This window comes from Cibotium barometz, chromosome 25 (assembly GCF_041138505.1).
Source record: "Cibotium barometz isolate CiBa-2024 chromosome 25, ASM4113850v1, whole genome shotgun sequence".
In the NCBI taxonomy this organism is placed as follows: Eukaryota; Viridiplantae; Streptophyta; class Polypodiopsida; order Cyatheales; family Cibotiaceae; genus Cibotium; species Cibotium barometz.
In genome coordinates, this window is record NC_141070.1 from 34088691 (window position 1) to 34107194 (window position 18504).

The 18504-nt window shown below is 44.0% G+C and overlaps 1 protein-coding gene across 1 annotated transcript; it reads right to left on the minus strand.

The window, feature by feature from the left end:
• Positions 1-12649: 12649 nt before the first annotated feature.
• On the minus strand, positions 12650-18236 carry LOC147624486 (uncharacterized). The gene is made up of 2 exons (XM_086819493.1): positions 17535-18236; positions 12650-16198 (listed from the first exon to the last, which is right to left on the minus strand). Exons 1-2 carry the CDS (start codon positions 18129-18131, stop codon positions 15191-15193), a joined length of 1605 nt encoding a protein of 534 aa, XP_086675619.1. The 5' UTR covers positions 18132-18236; the 3' UTR covers positions 12650-15190.
• Positions 18237-18504: the final 268 nt, after the last annotated feature.

The window sequence follows — 18504 nt, forward strand, 5'->3', positions numbered from 1 at the left end:
GTGATAATAACATCCGCATTCAAGTATATAGTGCTCGCTCTAGCTGTTGTCAAAATATTTCAAGCAATGCAGATATTGCGAGACATTGTTGCTGTCAGCTTCTAGTCTTGCAACAATACTTTTTGGATGTTGTAGGTGGCTTATGACGTGATTGGACAGAGGCACTATTGAAACTTGTAGTGTTTCGATCTAAGATATTGCACATCTTCACCGATGGTGTCGATGCACGACACTGAAACTCTGGTTGAGCCTACAGGAGGAGTCTGAGTAACCTTAATAATTCGTTGGGTCTATTTCTCCTAGTTGTTGTGCACAACATTCCTTTGCTGCTTGGAGCTTAAGATTAGCTCAATCAAGTGCTAAGCGTAAATCCTTGTAGATGTCACCATCGTCTCCTCTCTTAATGGTTTATGGATAAGCCCCTATACATTAGGGCTTATGCATAAGTCCCTATGCATAAGCCCCTATACATTAGGGCTTATGCATAAGTCCCTATGCATAAAGGCTTATAGGGCCTACGCATAAGGAAATTTGCATATAGGGTTATGCATAAGTCCCTATGCATAAATGGTTTATGGATAAGCCCTTATACATTAGGGGTTATACATAAGTCCCTATGCATAAATGGTTTATACAGTAGAGGTTACGCATAGCCCTTAAGCCCTTAAGCCCTAATCCCTATGCATAATCCCTTTATACCCTATACATAGGGGCTTATGCATACACCTCTTAGCAACTTATACAGTAGGGGTTATACATAAGTCCCTATGCATAAATGGTTTATACAGTAGAGGTTATGCATAGCCCTTAAGCCCTTAAGCCCTAATCCCTATGCATAATCCCTTTATACCCTATACATAGGGGCTTATGCATACATGGTTTATGGATAAGCCCTTATACATTAGGGGTTATACATAAGTCCCTATGCATAAATGGTTTATACAGTAGAGGTTATGCATAGCCCTTAAGCCCTTAAGCCCTAATCCCTATGCATAATCCCTTTATACCCTATACATAGGGGCTTATGCATACACCTCTTAGCAACTTATACACAAGGAGTTAGACCTTAATTCCTAACCCCTACGAATCAGAGATAATATATTACATTAAAGTTTAAAGCTCTATTCATAAGGGCATAGGTCTTACACTTAATTTCTAACCCCTATATGCATAAGGGCTCATGTATTACGCGTATATCCCTACTCCCCTTGTGCATCTATAGGGGCTTATTCTTATGCATATGGACTTATAGATTATGTATAAGCCCTAATTGATAAAGACTTATGCATGACACATAAGCTCTTATGTATAGGGGGTTTATATATAAGCACTCACACCAAGGAGGGTGGTGCAACACTTGAGATTAATGATATAGAGAGATAAGCAGAAGGGCGCCCATGACCAGGAGTATGAGCGCAACGAATTGCTCAAGTCCTTTGGCTACATAGGTGGCGAGAGAGTCGTCGTCTTGTTTGACAGCGGCGGCAGCACGGAGGATGTGATCACGGAACAGGCCGCTAGGCATGCTCGTTTCGAGCTAGCTCTGGTGGACAAACAAGTTGAGGGTTTTAGCACAGGTATGACAACGAGCGTCAAGTATGAAGCTCTAGGTGCTAAGTTAGTGATTCAGGGCATAGAGTTTGTGCGTGACTTTATGGTTGCCCCTCTTGTAGGAGCAGACATAATTTTGGGTATCCAGTGGTTTCACAAGTTTCTCCCAGATGTCAAGTGGGACAAGCACACGTTCCAGATCGATCGGAATATGTCAAACACCCCGGTGACCATTAAGTGTGAGCCAGGTATTCCAAACTTTCCACTCATAAGCCACTTGCAGGCTAAGCGAGCAATTAGGAAAGGCGCACAGTGTGCGATGATTTACATCCAGACAGCCCAGACGGTGGCCAGTGCTTCCGAGAAGTACTCGATTCTCCATGAAAAGTTTCAGAAGATTTTTCTTCAGGAGAGTCTCCCTCCCTAGCTCCCCCCGTCCAGACCGGAGGATCATAAGATTGACCTCCTCCCAGGCTCGGAACTCCCGAGCAAGTTTTCGTATCGCCTTTCTAAGGCAATGGAATCGGAGTTGGACCGCCAACTCCAAGAATTGTTGCAAGCTGGCTTCATCCGCCCCAGCGTGTCGCCATTTGCAGCACCGATCTTGTTTGTCAAGAAGAAAGATGGGTCTTCTCGGTTGAGTCTCGATTATCGTGCACTCAACAAGCTTACTATCAAGAGCAGATTCCCGATGCCTCGAATTGACTATATTCTCGAGAGGCTGAATGGAGCTAAGGTGTTCTCCAAACTGGATTTAAAGAGTGGGTACCACCAGGTACGGATTGTAGAGGGGGACATCCCCAAGACAGCCTTCCGTACAGAACGGGCCCACTATGAATTTGTGGTTATGCCATTTGGATTGACGAACGCCCCAGCTACATTTAACCGCATGATGATGCGTATTTTTCGGGAGTTGATTGGAGTGTGTGTGTTCATATTTCTGGACGACATACTCATATTTTCAGCTACAGTTGAGCAGCATGACATTGATGCGGAGAAAGTCCTTAAGTTGCTGGAAAGCAACGAGCTCTATGTCAATGAAAAGAAGTCAGAATTTTATCTGTTCCAGGTACATTACTTGGGATATATAATTAGTGCCGAAGGCATTCGACTTGATCCGGCTAAAGTGGCCGAGATTGTTAACTGGGAAGTACCTCAGACTGCTTATGACATTAGATCATTTGTGGGTATATGCCAAGCATATTCCACCCACATTGACAAGTTTTCTGATCTCTCGTCGGCAGACCTCACCGATCTGCTAAAGGGAGTGAAAACAAGGAGGCAAAAGATTCGAATGACTCCACGAGCGTTGGAGGCATTCCAGAACCTCAAGGTGGCTTTGTCTGAAGCGCCTTGTTTAGACCTTGCCTCATGGGAGGAACCATTTCAAGTGATCACCGATGCGAGTAACATCGCAATTGGAGGTGTATTGCAACAGAATGGTCATCCGGTAGCTTACATGTCTCGTAAGTTACTCCCCGCCGAAAAGAACTACTCAGTCTATGATCGTGAACTCCTAGCAGTTATACAGGCCTTGAAACATTGGAAACATTTCCTGTATGGCCGTGACTTCGAGGTTCGCACTGACCATCAGGCATTGCGCTGGATTCAGACGATGCCAAGTGCACAGTGGAGTGATCGACAACACCGCTGGAGTCAGATATTCCAGCAGTTCGGTGGTATGATTGAGTACCTTCTAGGAAAGGCCAATCCAGTGGCCGATGCTTTGAGCAGGAAGGGACAAGTATTTGCGATTCAGACCACTAGTTGTTGGTACAGGACTAGAAGACATGAAGCACACGTACGCGGATTCTGAGGAATTCGGTACACAATGGGAACAGGCATTGGACGCCACAGGACCATGCCATTTTCTGATACGCGATGGTTGGCTTTTCTACAAAGGCCGACTATGTGTCATGAAATCATTCCGGGCAGCTCTTCTCCATGATGCCCATGACGCCATTATTACAGGTGGTCATAGGGGCATGAATTCAACTCTGGAGAAATTAGAATGGCAATACTATTGGCCAAAGATGAGGCGTGATGTGTTTACATATGTACAACGCTGTGACATTTGTCAAAAGGTGAAAGCTCCTCGTGGAAAGAAGATAGGGTTGTTATAGCCTTTGCCAATTCCTGAGGGTCCTTTCCAAGACATTAAACCTTGTGTCTGACGTCATTATGTATGATGCGAACCAGACTTCTTTCACGTTGCTTGAGTATACTCAGAGGCGTGAACTTTTGTGCTATTTTATCCCTCGCTCCATACATGCTCACGTCGCAACTTATCGCGGTGTACCTGCTCGTCAGTACCGTCGTGAGTTGAGAAGAAGCCTTTGAGATGTTAGATTTGGGCCTATTGCATCATTACTTGGGCATTCAGTTTAAGTAATGTGATGGAGGTATTGCTTTGTGTCAGACAAAGTATATTGAGGCATTGCTGTGTAGGTTCTGTCTTGAGGATTGTAAGCCTATTGCTACACCTATGGAGACGGGCTTACACCTTAGCATTCATGATGCCGGAGACTACTATGATGCCACTCTCTATCAGCAGGATGTTGGTTGCCTCATTTATATATGCATTTCGAGGCCTGATATTCAGTTTGTAGTCTCACAGGTGAGCAGGTTTATGCATAGCCTAGGCACTAAGCATTGGCAAGGCAGTGAAACAACTCTTTTGCTACTTGAGTGGTACCAGGCACCTTGGGTTGTTTTATCCCAAGGGGGGATCATTGCTTCTAGATTTACATGCTTTTTTAGATTCTGATTGGGTTGGTTGTTATGACACTCGCATGTCCACAAGTGGATTTTGCTTCATGCTTGGCAACTCATGCATATCATGGTCGAGCAAGAAGCAGCCTACTGTGGCCACTTCTAGTTGTGAAGCTGAGTACAGGGCAACTTTCATAGCTACGATTGAGTGTGTTTGGCTCAGACGTCTATGGCTGATTTGGGTGCTGGGCAGCCATCTACCACCACCATCTTCACTGACAGTCAGAGCGCATTGGCAGCTAGCGAGGAACCCAGTGTTCCATGCTCGTACTAAGCACATTGAGGTGCACTATCATTATGTCAGGGAGAGGCTCTCTATGGGCGAGATCAGTTTGGCATATGTGCCAACACACAGGATAACCTTGCTGATCTTTTCACAAAGGCATTGCCTCTCGTGAGAAGTTCGAAGCTTTTCACAAAGCTTTGGGCTTACTTCCGTTCGTGGATTGATCATCCATATGGCTTGGCACTTCCCTATACATTGAGTGCCAGCTCATGTTCATAACACCACTCCAAGGGGGATTTATTACCTTATTATGGTAGTGATGTGTGTGAACATACTTAGGACCGTCGGGGCACTTTTTCCCTCACTAAGACGTTTTTTCCCCCGTGCATTGTATATAGGTCCAACACACTAGGGCTATCTTATCTTTTTTCTTGCACACTAAGTAATACTACTTTTGTGTTGTGTGCTCTTGAGCTTCTTCTTCTCCAAGATGTGTGTGCATTCCTGCAACCCTAGTTCCAACATGGTGGACATAACTCTCGAGAACAAATTTGTTATGTCACACGTGTTGGCACAATTCCACGTGGGTGGTTGGCACAACTCCCTAGGCACTTGCATGTCTCTATAAATAGAGCATTCCTTGCTCATTCAATACTTTCACTCATACCAGATGTCAACAGTTGGGGCAGCCTGGAGCTTCAGACCGCATGGCGGATAATCCGATTCTGCCCTTAGATCCTTTTCAGAATTGGGGTTTGGATTTTGTTGGGCCAATCAAGCCTAAGTCCAAGCGGACAGGTTGTCGTTATATCTTGGTGGCTACTGATTATTGTACGAAGTGGGTGGAAGCTGTTGCCTTGAAAGATAATACCGCCAAGAGTGTGGCTAGGTTTCTGTATCACAACATTATGACCAGGTTTGGGTGCCCAGTGGAATTGGTTAGTGATCGGGGTACTCATTTTCTCAATGCTGTCATTGCGGAGTTGACCAAGACTCATTTGATTATGCATAAGACGTCTACTGCCTATCATCCTCAAGCCAATGGTCAAGCAGAGAGTTCCAACAAGATCTTGGTGAAGATTTTGAAGAAGACAGTAGCAGAGAATAGGGATGACTGGGATGTGAAGCTTGATTCTGCTCTATGGTCATTCCGTACAGCTTTTAAAGTCACTACAAGTCTAACACCCTTCAAGCTGGTGTATGGCTTGGAGGCAGTGGTTCCAATGGAATATGTAGTTCCTAGTTTGCGAGTGGCTATTGCTGATCGGTTATCACCAGAAGAATCTGTTCAGTTCTGACAGCGGATGCTGTATCAGCTCGAAGAGGATCGGATTGTTAGTGGGTATATCACAGAGGTGATTCAGCAAAGGAGGAAGGCTTGGGTCAATAGGCAGATCAAATTCAAAGTTTTTCAGGTTGGGGATTGGGTTTTGTTGTATAATTCGAAGCTTGGTCCTCATCCGGGTAAATTAAAGCTGAGGTACATAGGGTCGTACAAAATCATGAAGGATTGTGGTCAGGGTACTTTCTGACTTGCTGATATGTTTGGGACTCTGGTCGAGAAACCGATTAATGGATTCCAACTGAAGAAGTTTGTGGGTCAGCCACCAGTGGTCGGAGTATCCGCAGAGGTTGGAGTTTTAGCAGACGGAGGAATATCCGCACCAGTGGGCAAATCAGGCGAAGGTGTAAGTGGGGATGTGTTAGAAAATTTGGGAATGTCCGCTAGTGTACAAGTGGAGGATACTGATGGAAAGTCGGGCATGTGTGGTAGATTTGGCCGACTGGGTGACGTTGCATTTTATATCACCACGTGTGGGGGTCTTTTCATGCACATTTCAATTTTGGCATGCTTTGAGGAGTCTTTTTGCATGAATAACGCAGAGTGCTTAGCAAAGCTGAATTCCCTGCGTCAAGCGCTGGCTGAGATGGGGCGTTCGACGCCGCTTAAGGTGGTTCCTGTGGAGCGCTCTTCTCCCCGGCGACTACGTCAGCAACCTGCCGCCAGTAAGGAGATTTCTGTCCGTGCGTCTGCAGAGGCTGATGAAGATTTCGAGCCTGAGGATGCGCTGTCTGCTGCTGAGGTAGGGAGGTTGGAAGCTACTACTTTGCAGGCTTTAATGGATCCTTTCTTGGATTTTGGTGTTCATCTGGATCTGTCAGAGGAGGTGAATACTCAGTGGTTGCAGACCATTGGGTTATGGGAGTTTGCATCTTTGCCGTGGGATAGATGGCGGGAAAATGTTTATGCCAAGATGCAGTTGGAGGTGATTCGTAAGAGGAATGGTTACCTCTCCGACTGTGGGTTTGACACCTCAATTGATAGCAGAAGTGTTTCATCTCCATTATGAAGAAACTGTGGCTGTGGCAAAGTGTTCGGATGTGGCCATGAGGAAGGAATTTGGGCTTCCACAGGGGTCTCAAGCCTATTACATGGTGAAGAATGTCGCTGAACCCCATCGTCAGCAATTAAGATGGTACCTTGAGCGAATTTGTCAGGTAATTAAATTGGAATACATGTCAAAAGACAATTTTGCACCTTTGCTGTATGCTGAGAAAGGGGGGAAAGTTAGTTGGGCTTCTTTGGTGCACACTAGAATTCTGCAGGAGGTGGAAGTCACTGATAAGAGGATAACAGAATGGTGCAGAGTTTTACAACCTCCAAACTTTGGACAAGTTCTTGAAAAATGTTGTAGAAATATGAACAACTTTGCTGGTAAATGTGGAGGATAACCCCTGAATGGTGCAGAGTTTTACATCATTAAATGCACTACTACAAAGAAAAAACTTAGCCGAGCATGATCAAAAAATTGGGGCAATGTTGTTCTGCTTGCACATTCATTGGACACTACTATGAAAAAGTACACAATGATGTTTGCAAGTTCTCATGTACTCACACTTGGTTCGGGCCATCAAGTTCTATATGGAGCCTATACCTGGTCATACAAGCCACTATAGGTTGGATGAAGAAACTGAAGAAAATATCTATAACAACATGCCTTTCAGCCTATAATTCGACCTTGTGTATCATATTTCTATTTGATTTGTACCTAGAGCTTCTACTCTACCCCATGTTTCTATGTTGGTAGAGAATTTGAGTGTTGCTCAAAGATTTTTGAGTGTTAAGAAAATTCGAGTATTACAACCGTAAAGGTAATCTTCATGTGAAACACAATTATCATAATGCAATAAGATTTTTACAAGGAAAAAAGAAATACACCATATCATTGAGAACAAATTGCAATATATATTCGTTTTCAGTACAATGTCTATATAATCTTTTTACATGTCTATACATATCATTGTATAATGTTTACGGCCCTCATAGTTTATAACGAGGCCTCTTGTACAGCCCATGTTGGTTTTGTATTTCTAATTCGAGAAGACCACTCTTGATAGCTCATCTCCCTCCCTTGTTTCAAGTTATTTTTTGCCATCTCCACCACCTCTAACTATTTTGCATCTGATTGTTATCCCCAAGGATCCATGGATGCTCACTCTTTGGGTTTTGTTACATTTGACCATTTGTGGAGCCATTTGCCTAGGTCTTCCAGTAAAAAGTTTTTGAACTTCTCCACTCATCCATTTCAACCAAAATAGACATACTCGGGAATGACAATGAATGTGTCGAGAGGACTACTACAGACACCTTGTGCACAAAGTCATCAATTGATCAGGGTGTTCTCTCCTGATTGAAATCATATTTCTACAACCTCCAAACTTTAGACAAGTTCTTGAAAAATGTTGGCTTGCCTCCTAGGAAGGGGAAGAGGATGCTCTCAACACCCTACACCCCTCCTGCCCAATGTATCCCTACACCCTACACCCCTCCTGCCCAATGTATCCCTACAAAAACGTTTCCCCAAAGGTAGGTAAAGCTCTAGCATCTGCTCTCAATATTAGATAGCTTGGAACAGCTCCACATGAATAGGTTTGCAAAAAGGCTTACATGCAGGAGGAACGACTCTGCATCTTTTCTCACATAGTAGATCTTTCTCCCATCTGTGACCTCTCTATCCTGATCAAGACTAAAACTAGGTGGTCCTCCTTGATCCCTTGACTAAAACTAGGTGGTCCACCTTGATCCCTTGATCTATCAAAGGAATACAGTAAGGTATTAATCAAATTGAGGATCAATGTCTGGTAGCCCTTCGTCATATCTTTTGAAAATCTTAATGGGTTCTCATATATGGGTGGCTTCTTATCAATAAAACTATCTCCTCAACACACATTCACCCATGCAACCTTCTTTCGTAAACAAATACAAAGCATTACAAATCCCCCCCTCACCCCCTGCTGTGCAGCCCCCCCGCAGCCCCCCCCTCACCCTCCCGCAGCCCCCCCCCTCACCCTCCCGCAACCCCCCTCAGCCCCCCCCCACTCACCCCCGCCGTAGCCCGCCCCCCGGCTTCACATACACACAGTGGTCCAGATCTCCTGTAACTATGTTCAAGCATGAACTTGTCAAACTTCATGTACCACTGTCTAGGTGCCTGCTTCAACCCATAGAGGCTTTTTCGCAACCTACAGACCAGACCTTTTTGGTCTTTTGTGGTGTGTCCTTGCGGTTGTTCCATGTATATTTCCTCCTCCAAATAACCACCATGAAGGAATGCGGTTTTGACATCCATCTATTCCAGATGCCAATTGTGGACAGCCACCAGACTACTTAGGATAGCTCTTATGGAGTTCATTTTCACCACAGGAGAGAAGATTTCATTGAAATCAATGCCCATTAGGGGAAGGTTGAGGTCTATAGGGGCCCTTTAAGATGCCATGTGATTAAAAGGTTATTAAGGAAAAGAGCCAATCGTGTGATGCCATATATACAAAAATGTTGGGTGATTAAAGGTGATCAAAAGATTCTCTAGAAGATGCCTTTTTGTACTTTTCATTTCCAAAAAGTGGGGGGGAAAGTTTTTGAAATTTCGGACGTCCATAACTTCTACATATGAGCTCAAACTTTGTTGGAGATTACAGATCCAGAATCTACTCGTCGAGCTCTTTCCATAGATATGTCACATGATATAGTTTTGCTCGCTCGATTTCAAATTCAATTTTGGCGGGAAACTTTGAAATTCAAACTTCTAGCCGTTTGAAGAACAAGAAGGTATCTAAAGTCAAAGAAACTTAACGTTTTAACAAAAAGATTAAAATCATAATATGGCAGCTTAAAGGGCCCCTATAGACCTCAACCTTTCCCTAATGCTTTTGGGCAAACCCCTTCATGAGACTAGCCAAGATTTGAATTTCTTCTTGCCCCCTTCTTCCTTTTTCATCTGATATACCCACTTGTTCTTCAGTGCCCTTTTTTCTTTGGGGGCAACTTTACCAGATCCCATGTGTGGTTTTGGTGTAGGGCATCCATCTCTTCATCCATGCTTTTCTCCCATTCTTCGTTAAATGTATCCCACATGGCTTCCTCATAGGATTCCAGTTCACCAAAATCCGTAAGTAAGAGATAGTTGAAAGATGGAACATACTTCTGAGGAGGCTTCCTCTCCCGAGTACTCCTCAGGAGACTGGTTGAGGTTCTTCCTATTGCAGTTGTTGTGGGTTGCTGTTTTCTTTATCCTAGGGCTGGTCATCATCCAGCTCCACATAATCATCACCTACTCCCGCTTCTTCCTGGTGGTCAGGCAGGCTATTCTTGAACACTTTCTGTTCGTTGAAAACAACATCCCATGTCCTAAATACGGCCTTGGATTTAGGATCCCACAGCCTGTATCTGAAGTCCCCTTTCCCATATCCGACGAGAAAGCACTTCTTGGACTTCGCTCTGAGCTTTGACCTGAGTGCACTATCTAAGTGCATGAAGGCTTCACACCCGAACACTTTCAGGTAGCCGTAATTCACCTTCTTGCCTGTCCACACATCTTTAGGAATCTTTCCATCTAGGACAATAGAGGGAGACCAGTTCACCAAGTATACTGCTGTATTCATGGCCTCTGTGCCCAGAATTCCAGAGGGAACCCCGCATGCAACCACATGCTCCTTGCTCGCTCCATAATAGTCCGGTTCATCCTCTCAGCAACTCCATTCTCTTGAGGTGTTCTTGGAGTTGTCTTTTGCCTCTTAATGCCATTGCTAGCACAGATTTTCTCAAACTCCTTGCTAGCAATACTCACCTCTGTTGTCGATTCTCAGGCATTTCAGCTTTGCACCTGCTTCATTCTCTACCATGGCTTTCCACTTTCAAAATGTAGAGAACACATCAAACTTATGCTTCAAGACATAGATCCATGTCTTCCTGGTAGCATCATCTATGAAGGTGACATAGTATGAAGCTCCTCCCAGTAGCGAAGACGTACTAGCAGGTCCCCACACATCTGAATGAACCAACTCAAGCTTTCGAGTCTTCTTCTCATTTACTATTTTTGCAAATTTGACCCGCTTCTGCTTCCCATACACACAATCCTCATAGAACTCTAGATCCACATTCTTTAGTCCAGATAATCTCTTCTGAGAGTGAAGAATCTGCATCCCTTTGGCACTCATGTGCCCCAACCGGTGATGCCAGATTGCGGCATTCACACTTGCGGTGTTAACGTGAGAAGAAGTTGGCTGGCTGCTACCCTTGCAAAGATAAAGTGTCCCATCTTTGTCTCCTCTTGCAACAACCACCATGGCTCCCTTTGTAACCTTCCATTGCTTCTTCCCAAAACATAAGATGCAGCCATCTTCATCCAGCTGACCCATGGAAATCAGGTTCTTTCTGAGGTCTCAACTTCTTTTAGGATCCATTCATTTCCACTTGGCAACCTTAGGGCAACTATCCCTTTCCTGACAATCTTACATACTGCATCATCTCCGAGCAGTACGTGTCCCATGTTGCCTGTGGTGTAGTCAAGGAAGTACTTGCGGTGGCGCGGTGAGGGGTGGCATGAAATGATGCACCGGAATCTACTATCCAGGCATCGTCTTCATCCTCACAGGACAGTATGAGTACATCCTTCTTTGCAGTGTTGGCCTCTGAGGATCTGGTGTCTTCAACAGATTCAGACTCGTTCTTCTTGAGTTTGCAGTCCTTCCTCATGTGACCCTTTTTGCCGCAATCCCAACATTCTACAATCTTTGTCCGTGACTTACTCCTCTTTTCGGATTTGTCACGCTTCTGACTCTTGCTTCTCTCCTTTCTCCTGCCTCTAGATTCCATTGGCATAGCGAAGGTTGATGTTTCACTGGAGCACCTTCTTCTCATCTCTTTATATAGAAGAACTCCTACAACATCATCAAACTTGAGAGGTACACTGCCAAGTACTGAGTTACTCACAGCCCATGACCAAACTGTCCCAGCTATCTGGAAGAGAGGACAGCATGATGAGAGCCTGAATCTCATCATCGAATGTAACGACCAACCGCACCAACTAGCTAATGAGTGTGTTAAACTCATTCATGTGTTCTGCAATATAGCCACCATCTAGCTAATGAGTGTGTTAAACTCATTCATGTTTTATGCAATATAGCCACCATCTGCCATCTTCAGATTGAAGAGTCTCTTCATCATGAACACCTTGTTTGATGCAGATGGCTTCTCGTACAATGTGTCCAAGGACTTCATCAAATCCTTGGTAGTCTTTTGCTCGAGATGTTGAAGGCCACCGAAGATACCAATGACAACCTGATGGTCCCTAGGGCTTTCCTATCTAGGACCTTCCAGTCCTCCTAGGACATAGTCTCCGGCTTCTTCTCCACACCTTCCAGTGGTGGCAAGAAGAGGTCCTTCTAGTAAAGGTAGTCCTCTATTTGCATTCTTGGCATCAAATTTCTCTATCCACAACTTGCTTTCTTCTGCCATTACTCCCACTCAAACAAGGAACTCCTCCTTCCTAAGTGATCAGCTATTCACAGCCAGTGACTCTGCTCTGATGCTTCTTTAAGCAACCCGAGCTCTGATACCAGTTGTTGGGAGAGGCAAGTGGGACTCTGCTCTGATACCAGTTGTTGGGAGCAACCCTCAGTTGTCCTAGCCAAAGATTTGGAGTTTGCTATTTTAGCTCTAAGAGATTCATAGACAGAAAAGATTGTTACAGAGAAATTATAGAGACAGAAAAAATAGAGAGAGAGACAACACAGGGTTTACATGGTTCAACACCAAAATTTTGGCTACATCCACGGAAAGCGCATAGTTTTACTAATCCTCAATACACAGAGAATTACAAGGAGATAGAGCTCCTACTCACCCTTGCTCTTTACACACACACACGCAGCTCTCTGCTTTTCACACTATGTGTCACACTCTACTTCTTCTTAGTTGTAGCCCACGAAGGAATAAAACAAGCAGCGATCTTTTCCAAGAGTATAGTGCATAAACCTTAGATAGATTCTCCACAGGATATGCCCTGAATATCATTTACTATATTTAGGTCTGATCGGTCTACAAATAGTAGCTTTTTTGCCGCGCCTTTGATTGCAACAGAACGAATGGTAGAGCTATACCAGAATTGACTGCATTCAATTCTGACATATTCCTCGATCTGCATATCCTTTGCTTTTTACCGCATTTGCATTCGGACCGCATCCGCATTTCGCCTTTGGATCGCATATCCGCCTTTGTGCCGATTTCGGATTGCATCTGTCGCCTTCGGATCTCCTTTGCTTTTGGATCGCATCCACCTTCGAATCTAATCCGCTTTTGGATCGCATTTGCCTTTGGATCTGATCTGCCTTCCGCGTGTAGCTGCTTCTAGCAAGTTGACTTGTGTGTGTTTCTAGAATACACATATTCCGGAATGGCCGCAAGGAAATCAGGATTCACACTAGAATCCCAACAAGTGGTTCTACCCTCTTCATACTCTTGGGAAGGTGACTTGGTGGTCTTGGATATGTGTCCCATTGACATTATCATGGGGTGTAATTGGTTGGCTTCACTTGGTGACATTCACGTGAATGTCACTTGGTGACATTCACGTGAACCTTCAACAAGGTTTTATGAGCTTTTTACATCATGGACAGCAAGTGGTACTTGCTAGAAATACACCAAAAAAGCTTTCTTCGATCACTCCAAAGCAACTCAAGAAGGAGCTTAAGGCTTTTTGCACTATCTATGTGTTGCATATTACCCAAGAGGAGATGGAAAGTAGTGGATAGCACATGGATGAGGATATGGTAGCTTTTCTCAAAGAGTATGAAGATACTTTGCAAGTGCCAAAGAGTCCTAAGAGGGAGATTGACCATGCCATAGTACTTGAACCAAATGCAAAGGTTGTCAACCCTCCTTACTATTTGTCTAAGTTAGAGAGAGAGGAAGTGGCCAAGCAAGTGCAAGATTTGCTTGCTATGGGTCCTATTCAACCTTCACAATCTCCATTTGCATCTCCCATTCTATTGGTGAAGAAGAAGGATGGGTCCTTTTGCATGTGCATTGATTACCGTGACTTGAACAAGGTCACAATCAAGAATAGGTACCCTATACCTTGCATTGATGATCTTCTTGATGAGGGGAAAAGTTCTTCACCAAGATTGATTTGAGATTGAGATATCATTAAATAAGGATGAAGGAAGGAGATGAAGAGAAGACAACATTTAGGACTGAAAGGGGGTTGTTTCACTCATGTATGCCTAATACAATAGATGCTTATTATGGTTGCCCAAGCAATAATAGATAGTACAAGGATTTGATGCACTTGATTAGCTCTAGCACCTATGCAATCAACACACTTCTTTTTTATTTTTTTTTAAATTAACTAGGTGATGACACACTAAAAGAATTTATATTTGTCAAAGAGAGAAGTCATTCTTTAGCTTTGATGAAAGTTGTGTACATAGAGAACGAAGTGCACATTTTGCGAGTACGGTTAATCAATTCAGTATCTTGAAATTTGAGAGTTGGAAATTTACCTTTTACTGGGAGGAATTGTTAGATTTTATGCAATTTTTAGTACTCCTACATAAATTTATTATTTAATTTTATAAATTTAATAAATTGATTATATGTTTTTTGTTGTGTTGCATATTCAAAGCTAAAATTAAAAGTTAAAGTTTGAAATTAATATCGTAACTTTTTTTCTTCTTCTTTCTCATATGATTATGAATACAATAATGGCTTGAGGCATTTGTTCTTGCAATTCTTGTTTTTGACTTGATTAGCCATTTTTTGAATGTGGCCCTGTCTGCCTTTTAAGAAGAATATATTTTCTTTTGTGGAAAAATAATTTATTATTTGTAAAATCTAGTTTTTCTCATTCGGGGGTAGGAGGCAGCTGCCCCCCCGTGCCCCCCATCGCACCCAGCTAGGCATGCTCCGCCTCACCTGTAGAAGCTCATGATGTTGTCATAATCAGTAATGTGGGAATCATAGTGGGAAAATGTCTAAAACTTCTTTTGATAATTCAAGGAGACAATAAGAAATATACAAATAATATAAATGCTAAAGTTTTCAAACAGTAATATTGATGTGGAAGTGACTATAAATCTTAATCCGCAATGTGGGAATCACAATGGCATAAATGTCTAAAACTTCTTGTGATAATTCAAGGAGACAATAAGAAATATACAAATAATATAAATACTAAAGTTTTCAAACAGTAATATTGATGTGGAAATAGGGAGAGTCGTGACTATAAATCTTACATGGATAGATTGTAACTATAGTCGTGACTATAAATCTTACAAGTCGAGACACATTGGATAGATTGTAACTTAGTTTGGGGACCAATATGCAGGTGAGAAGGAAGCATAGACAACCTGAAGGTTTTCAATGTACCAACCATGGCAACCTTTGAAGCCCAAGAGGAATGAGCCTTTGGGTTTGGTCCATCCAAATTGCTGGCCTTGATAAGGACCACCATAGACGGAAGAGTCATCATCAAGAATAAAAGCAAGGTTGGTGATCACTGGACGGGGAGCCATACCAGGGACAGAGCCAATTCTACCAGACATAAATTCAATGTAGTGGCTGGGCAACACATTGAGAACGTAGCTAAGATGGCTACTGGAGTCATGCTCATGAGTGCCATGATTGAGTGTCTGTGATTGCATGTTTTCACCAGAGTAAGTGACAACAAGGCAACTTACCAGACGATCACTTGAGCGCAGCTGGATGGCAGAGACGCTCTTGCGTTGTTGAAAGAATTCCTTGGGATTCTGCACATCATCAAATACTACGGGGCCGTAGTCCCCTGAAGATATTCGCGCAGATTCATGCACCTCATATTGTAAAAATGGGATGCCCTTGTCAAGCGAGCGTAGCACTAAAGGTCCCTGAAGAGGCTTGAGAGGATCGTCTAAATAAGCCTTTATCATAGAACGCACATTGCTCTCATCTTGATTGACCTCGTCCTTCACATTGTTGAGCTTAGTGTCATCCTTGTAGTTACTGTCATACAAGTTGTACACCTTGTTTATTGCATCTATACTTTCCTTTAGCTCCTTCAATTTTCTCAAGGTTGTTGAGGATTCGGGGCTTGTTGCCAACAACTCTCGATTGCGTGCTATACGGTTGAACATGCTGCCTATGCGTGGAACCTGCTCATAGCCAAAAGCTGCCCAGTCTATGATTACAGGAGCTGTTAGCTCAAGGGAGGGGAATTTCAAGGCAAACTCTGTGATCTTGTTAGAAGAAGGAAATTCGGGATTGGCTATGCCGGACATTCGGTGTTCAAAAGAGATGCGCCTTTTTTGAGTGGAATTGAGTTTGTTAATATTGACCTGCATAATATAGACTAGATTCAAGAGGTAGACATATATGAAGAGAAAATACTCTCGAAACTGGCAACATAAGTTAAAGAGAAGCTAGTTTTTTCACTAAACCTCAACACTCACAAAATGTAATATCATTACCCCAAGTAATCATGTGGAAATGATGAAACTCGGGTGCACACACAAAGGCCCTATGTTTAGCATGCTTTTAGGGGTATCAAAAGAAGCCCTTATCTATTATAGCTCTTGAGGACATGAAATTCCATTTTTATTCAAAAAAATTTACTAATGTTGTTCTAAAGTATCACTTAAAGCCTATTATGAGAGTAAATTTGCCATTTTTGTGACTTGGGCAAGTGAACAAAGGGGCCACGGGCACTTTGTCACATGTGGGTGGGCAAGCAATGCACTTTTTGTCAGTTTTTCTCACTATTCATACTTTGGGCAGGGTGAACAAACGGCCCAAACTCCCCCAAAAGTTGGCCTTGAGTTGGCATGCCAACTTAGCATGCAAATGTTGGTGGGCCGATGTTGTGACAAGACATCAGCAGGCTGGTGCCACTTTTGATTAGTCCTTTTTTTAAAGAACCTCGTCCATCCACCCCCCGTGTGTGACATGGGCCTAAGGTCAATGTCACTCCCTCAAAAGTTGGTCTAGCTATAAAGCTAGGGCTTCTCAACTTTGGGGTTTTAAGTTAAAGCCCTGATGTATGAAGCTTGGGAAGGGACACTCGTGTGTTCACACCGTGTGTGAGGGGGTCTTGCCCTTGAACACTCAAGTGAATCATCCCCCTAGAGTGGTGAAGGAATATCCCACAATGGGCTGATGACAAATCCGCCACATAAAAGCCTACTTTAGGCTACTTTATCCCTGCTCTACTAGCGCAAGAGTCCATGCGTGTGTGGGACAAAAGAAACAAGAAGTGTGTGTAAGAGAATGTGTGAGGAAAAGAGTGAGTAAGCAAGACAAAAACAAGCGGGGTGTGTATGAGAGATAGAGAAGTTTTTAACATCGTGGGAACAATCTCAAGAGACCAAGTTGATCTATTAGACGGGTCTTGAACTCAAGATCTTGTACTTTGGAGAGAAGTGGGCTAACCAAACTACCACACTTGGGTACTTTTGAGAGAGAAGATTTTAACGTGGTGGGAACAATCCCAAAAGACCAAATTGATCTATCCTACAGGTCTTGAACTCAAGATCTTGTACTTTAGAGAGTAGTGGGCTAACCACACTTGGGTGACAGAAAGGTTAGCCCATTTTTCTCTTTTTATTCCAAAACACACACACTTTTGAGCCCTAGTGGTGCATGAATTTTGGGTGGGTAAGAGCTTTGACTTCTCACCTGAAAGGATGCATCCACACTCACCCCGGCAAAAATGCCAGCCCCTGTGATGTCTGCGCGCAGCCCCTGCTGCTGCTCCCTCGAGTCGGAGTAGTACGAGTAGACGGCGCAGTACTCGCCGCCGAGGGTTCGGCTGGATAGGTAGCTATCGCCGTAGAGCTGCACGAACTCTCGCAACTGCGTGTCGTCAGCCGGGGCGGGCACTGAAACATCCCGCTGCACGTTGGTGACTACCTCCTTGGCTTTGGTGTGCCGGGCAAACACCACGATGAAGGTGGTGGTGGAGGAAGCGCTCAGTTTCTGGAAGAATCGTAGCTTCTCCGAGATGCTGCCCACGGGATCATAGCTCACCGACAGAGACTGCTCTACTTGCAGCGTCTGGCTAAGCTCACTTGTGGTGTAGCAGATGTCGCACTTCACGAAGCTTGTGCCTCCCGTGAGTTCTTTCTGCCCTCTCACTTCTGTATTCATCCCATGCCCATGCACTGCATTGTAGCCTTGGAAAAATGCCACAGGTGTGCTCCTACGCGAGGCTGCGGACAGCTTCGCGAGGCCGGGTCCGCAGCTTTGCCGCTTGATCAACTGCTCAGTTGCCATAGTTCTCTCTCTCCCTCTCGGAAGGTGCGCAGCTAGCGCGCGCGCGCTCTCTCTCTTTCTCTCAAGGTGCGCAGCTAGCGCTCTCTCTCGGGCACCTCGCTCGCTCTCTCTAGCTGCATACTCCCTTTTATATTAGCTGCGTGAAAGAACTTTTACCACAAGGAATATGCCCCTCAGTGCGTCCTCAAGAAATATGCCTCTCATGCGTCCTCAAGAAATATATGCCCTTCAGTGCGTGCTCCACTTTCGAGAGAATTGTATCAATCATCTCCTCATTTTCCCCAAATCCCTTCATGTGGCCATATTAAGCTTTCACTTTTCCTTCTTCGCTTTCATGGTTTTGCACTCTGGAATTTTTTGCATCCTTATCCAC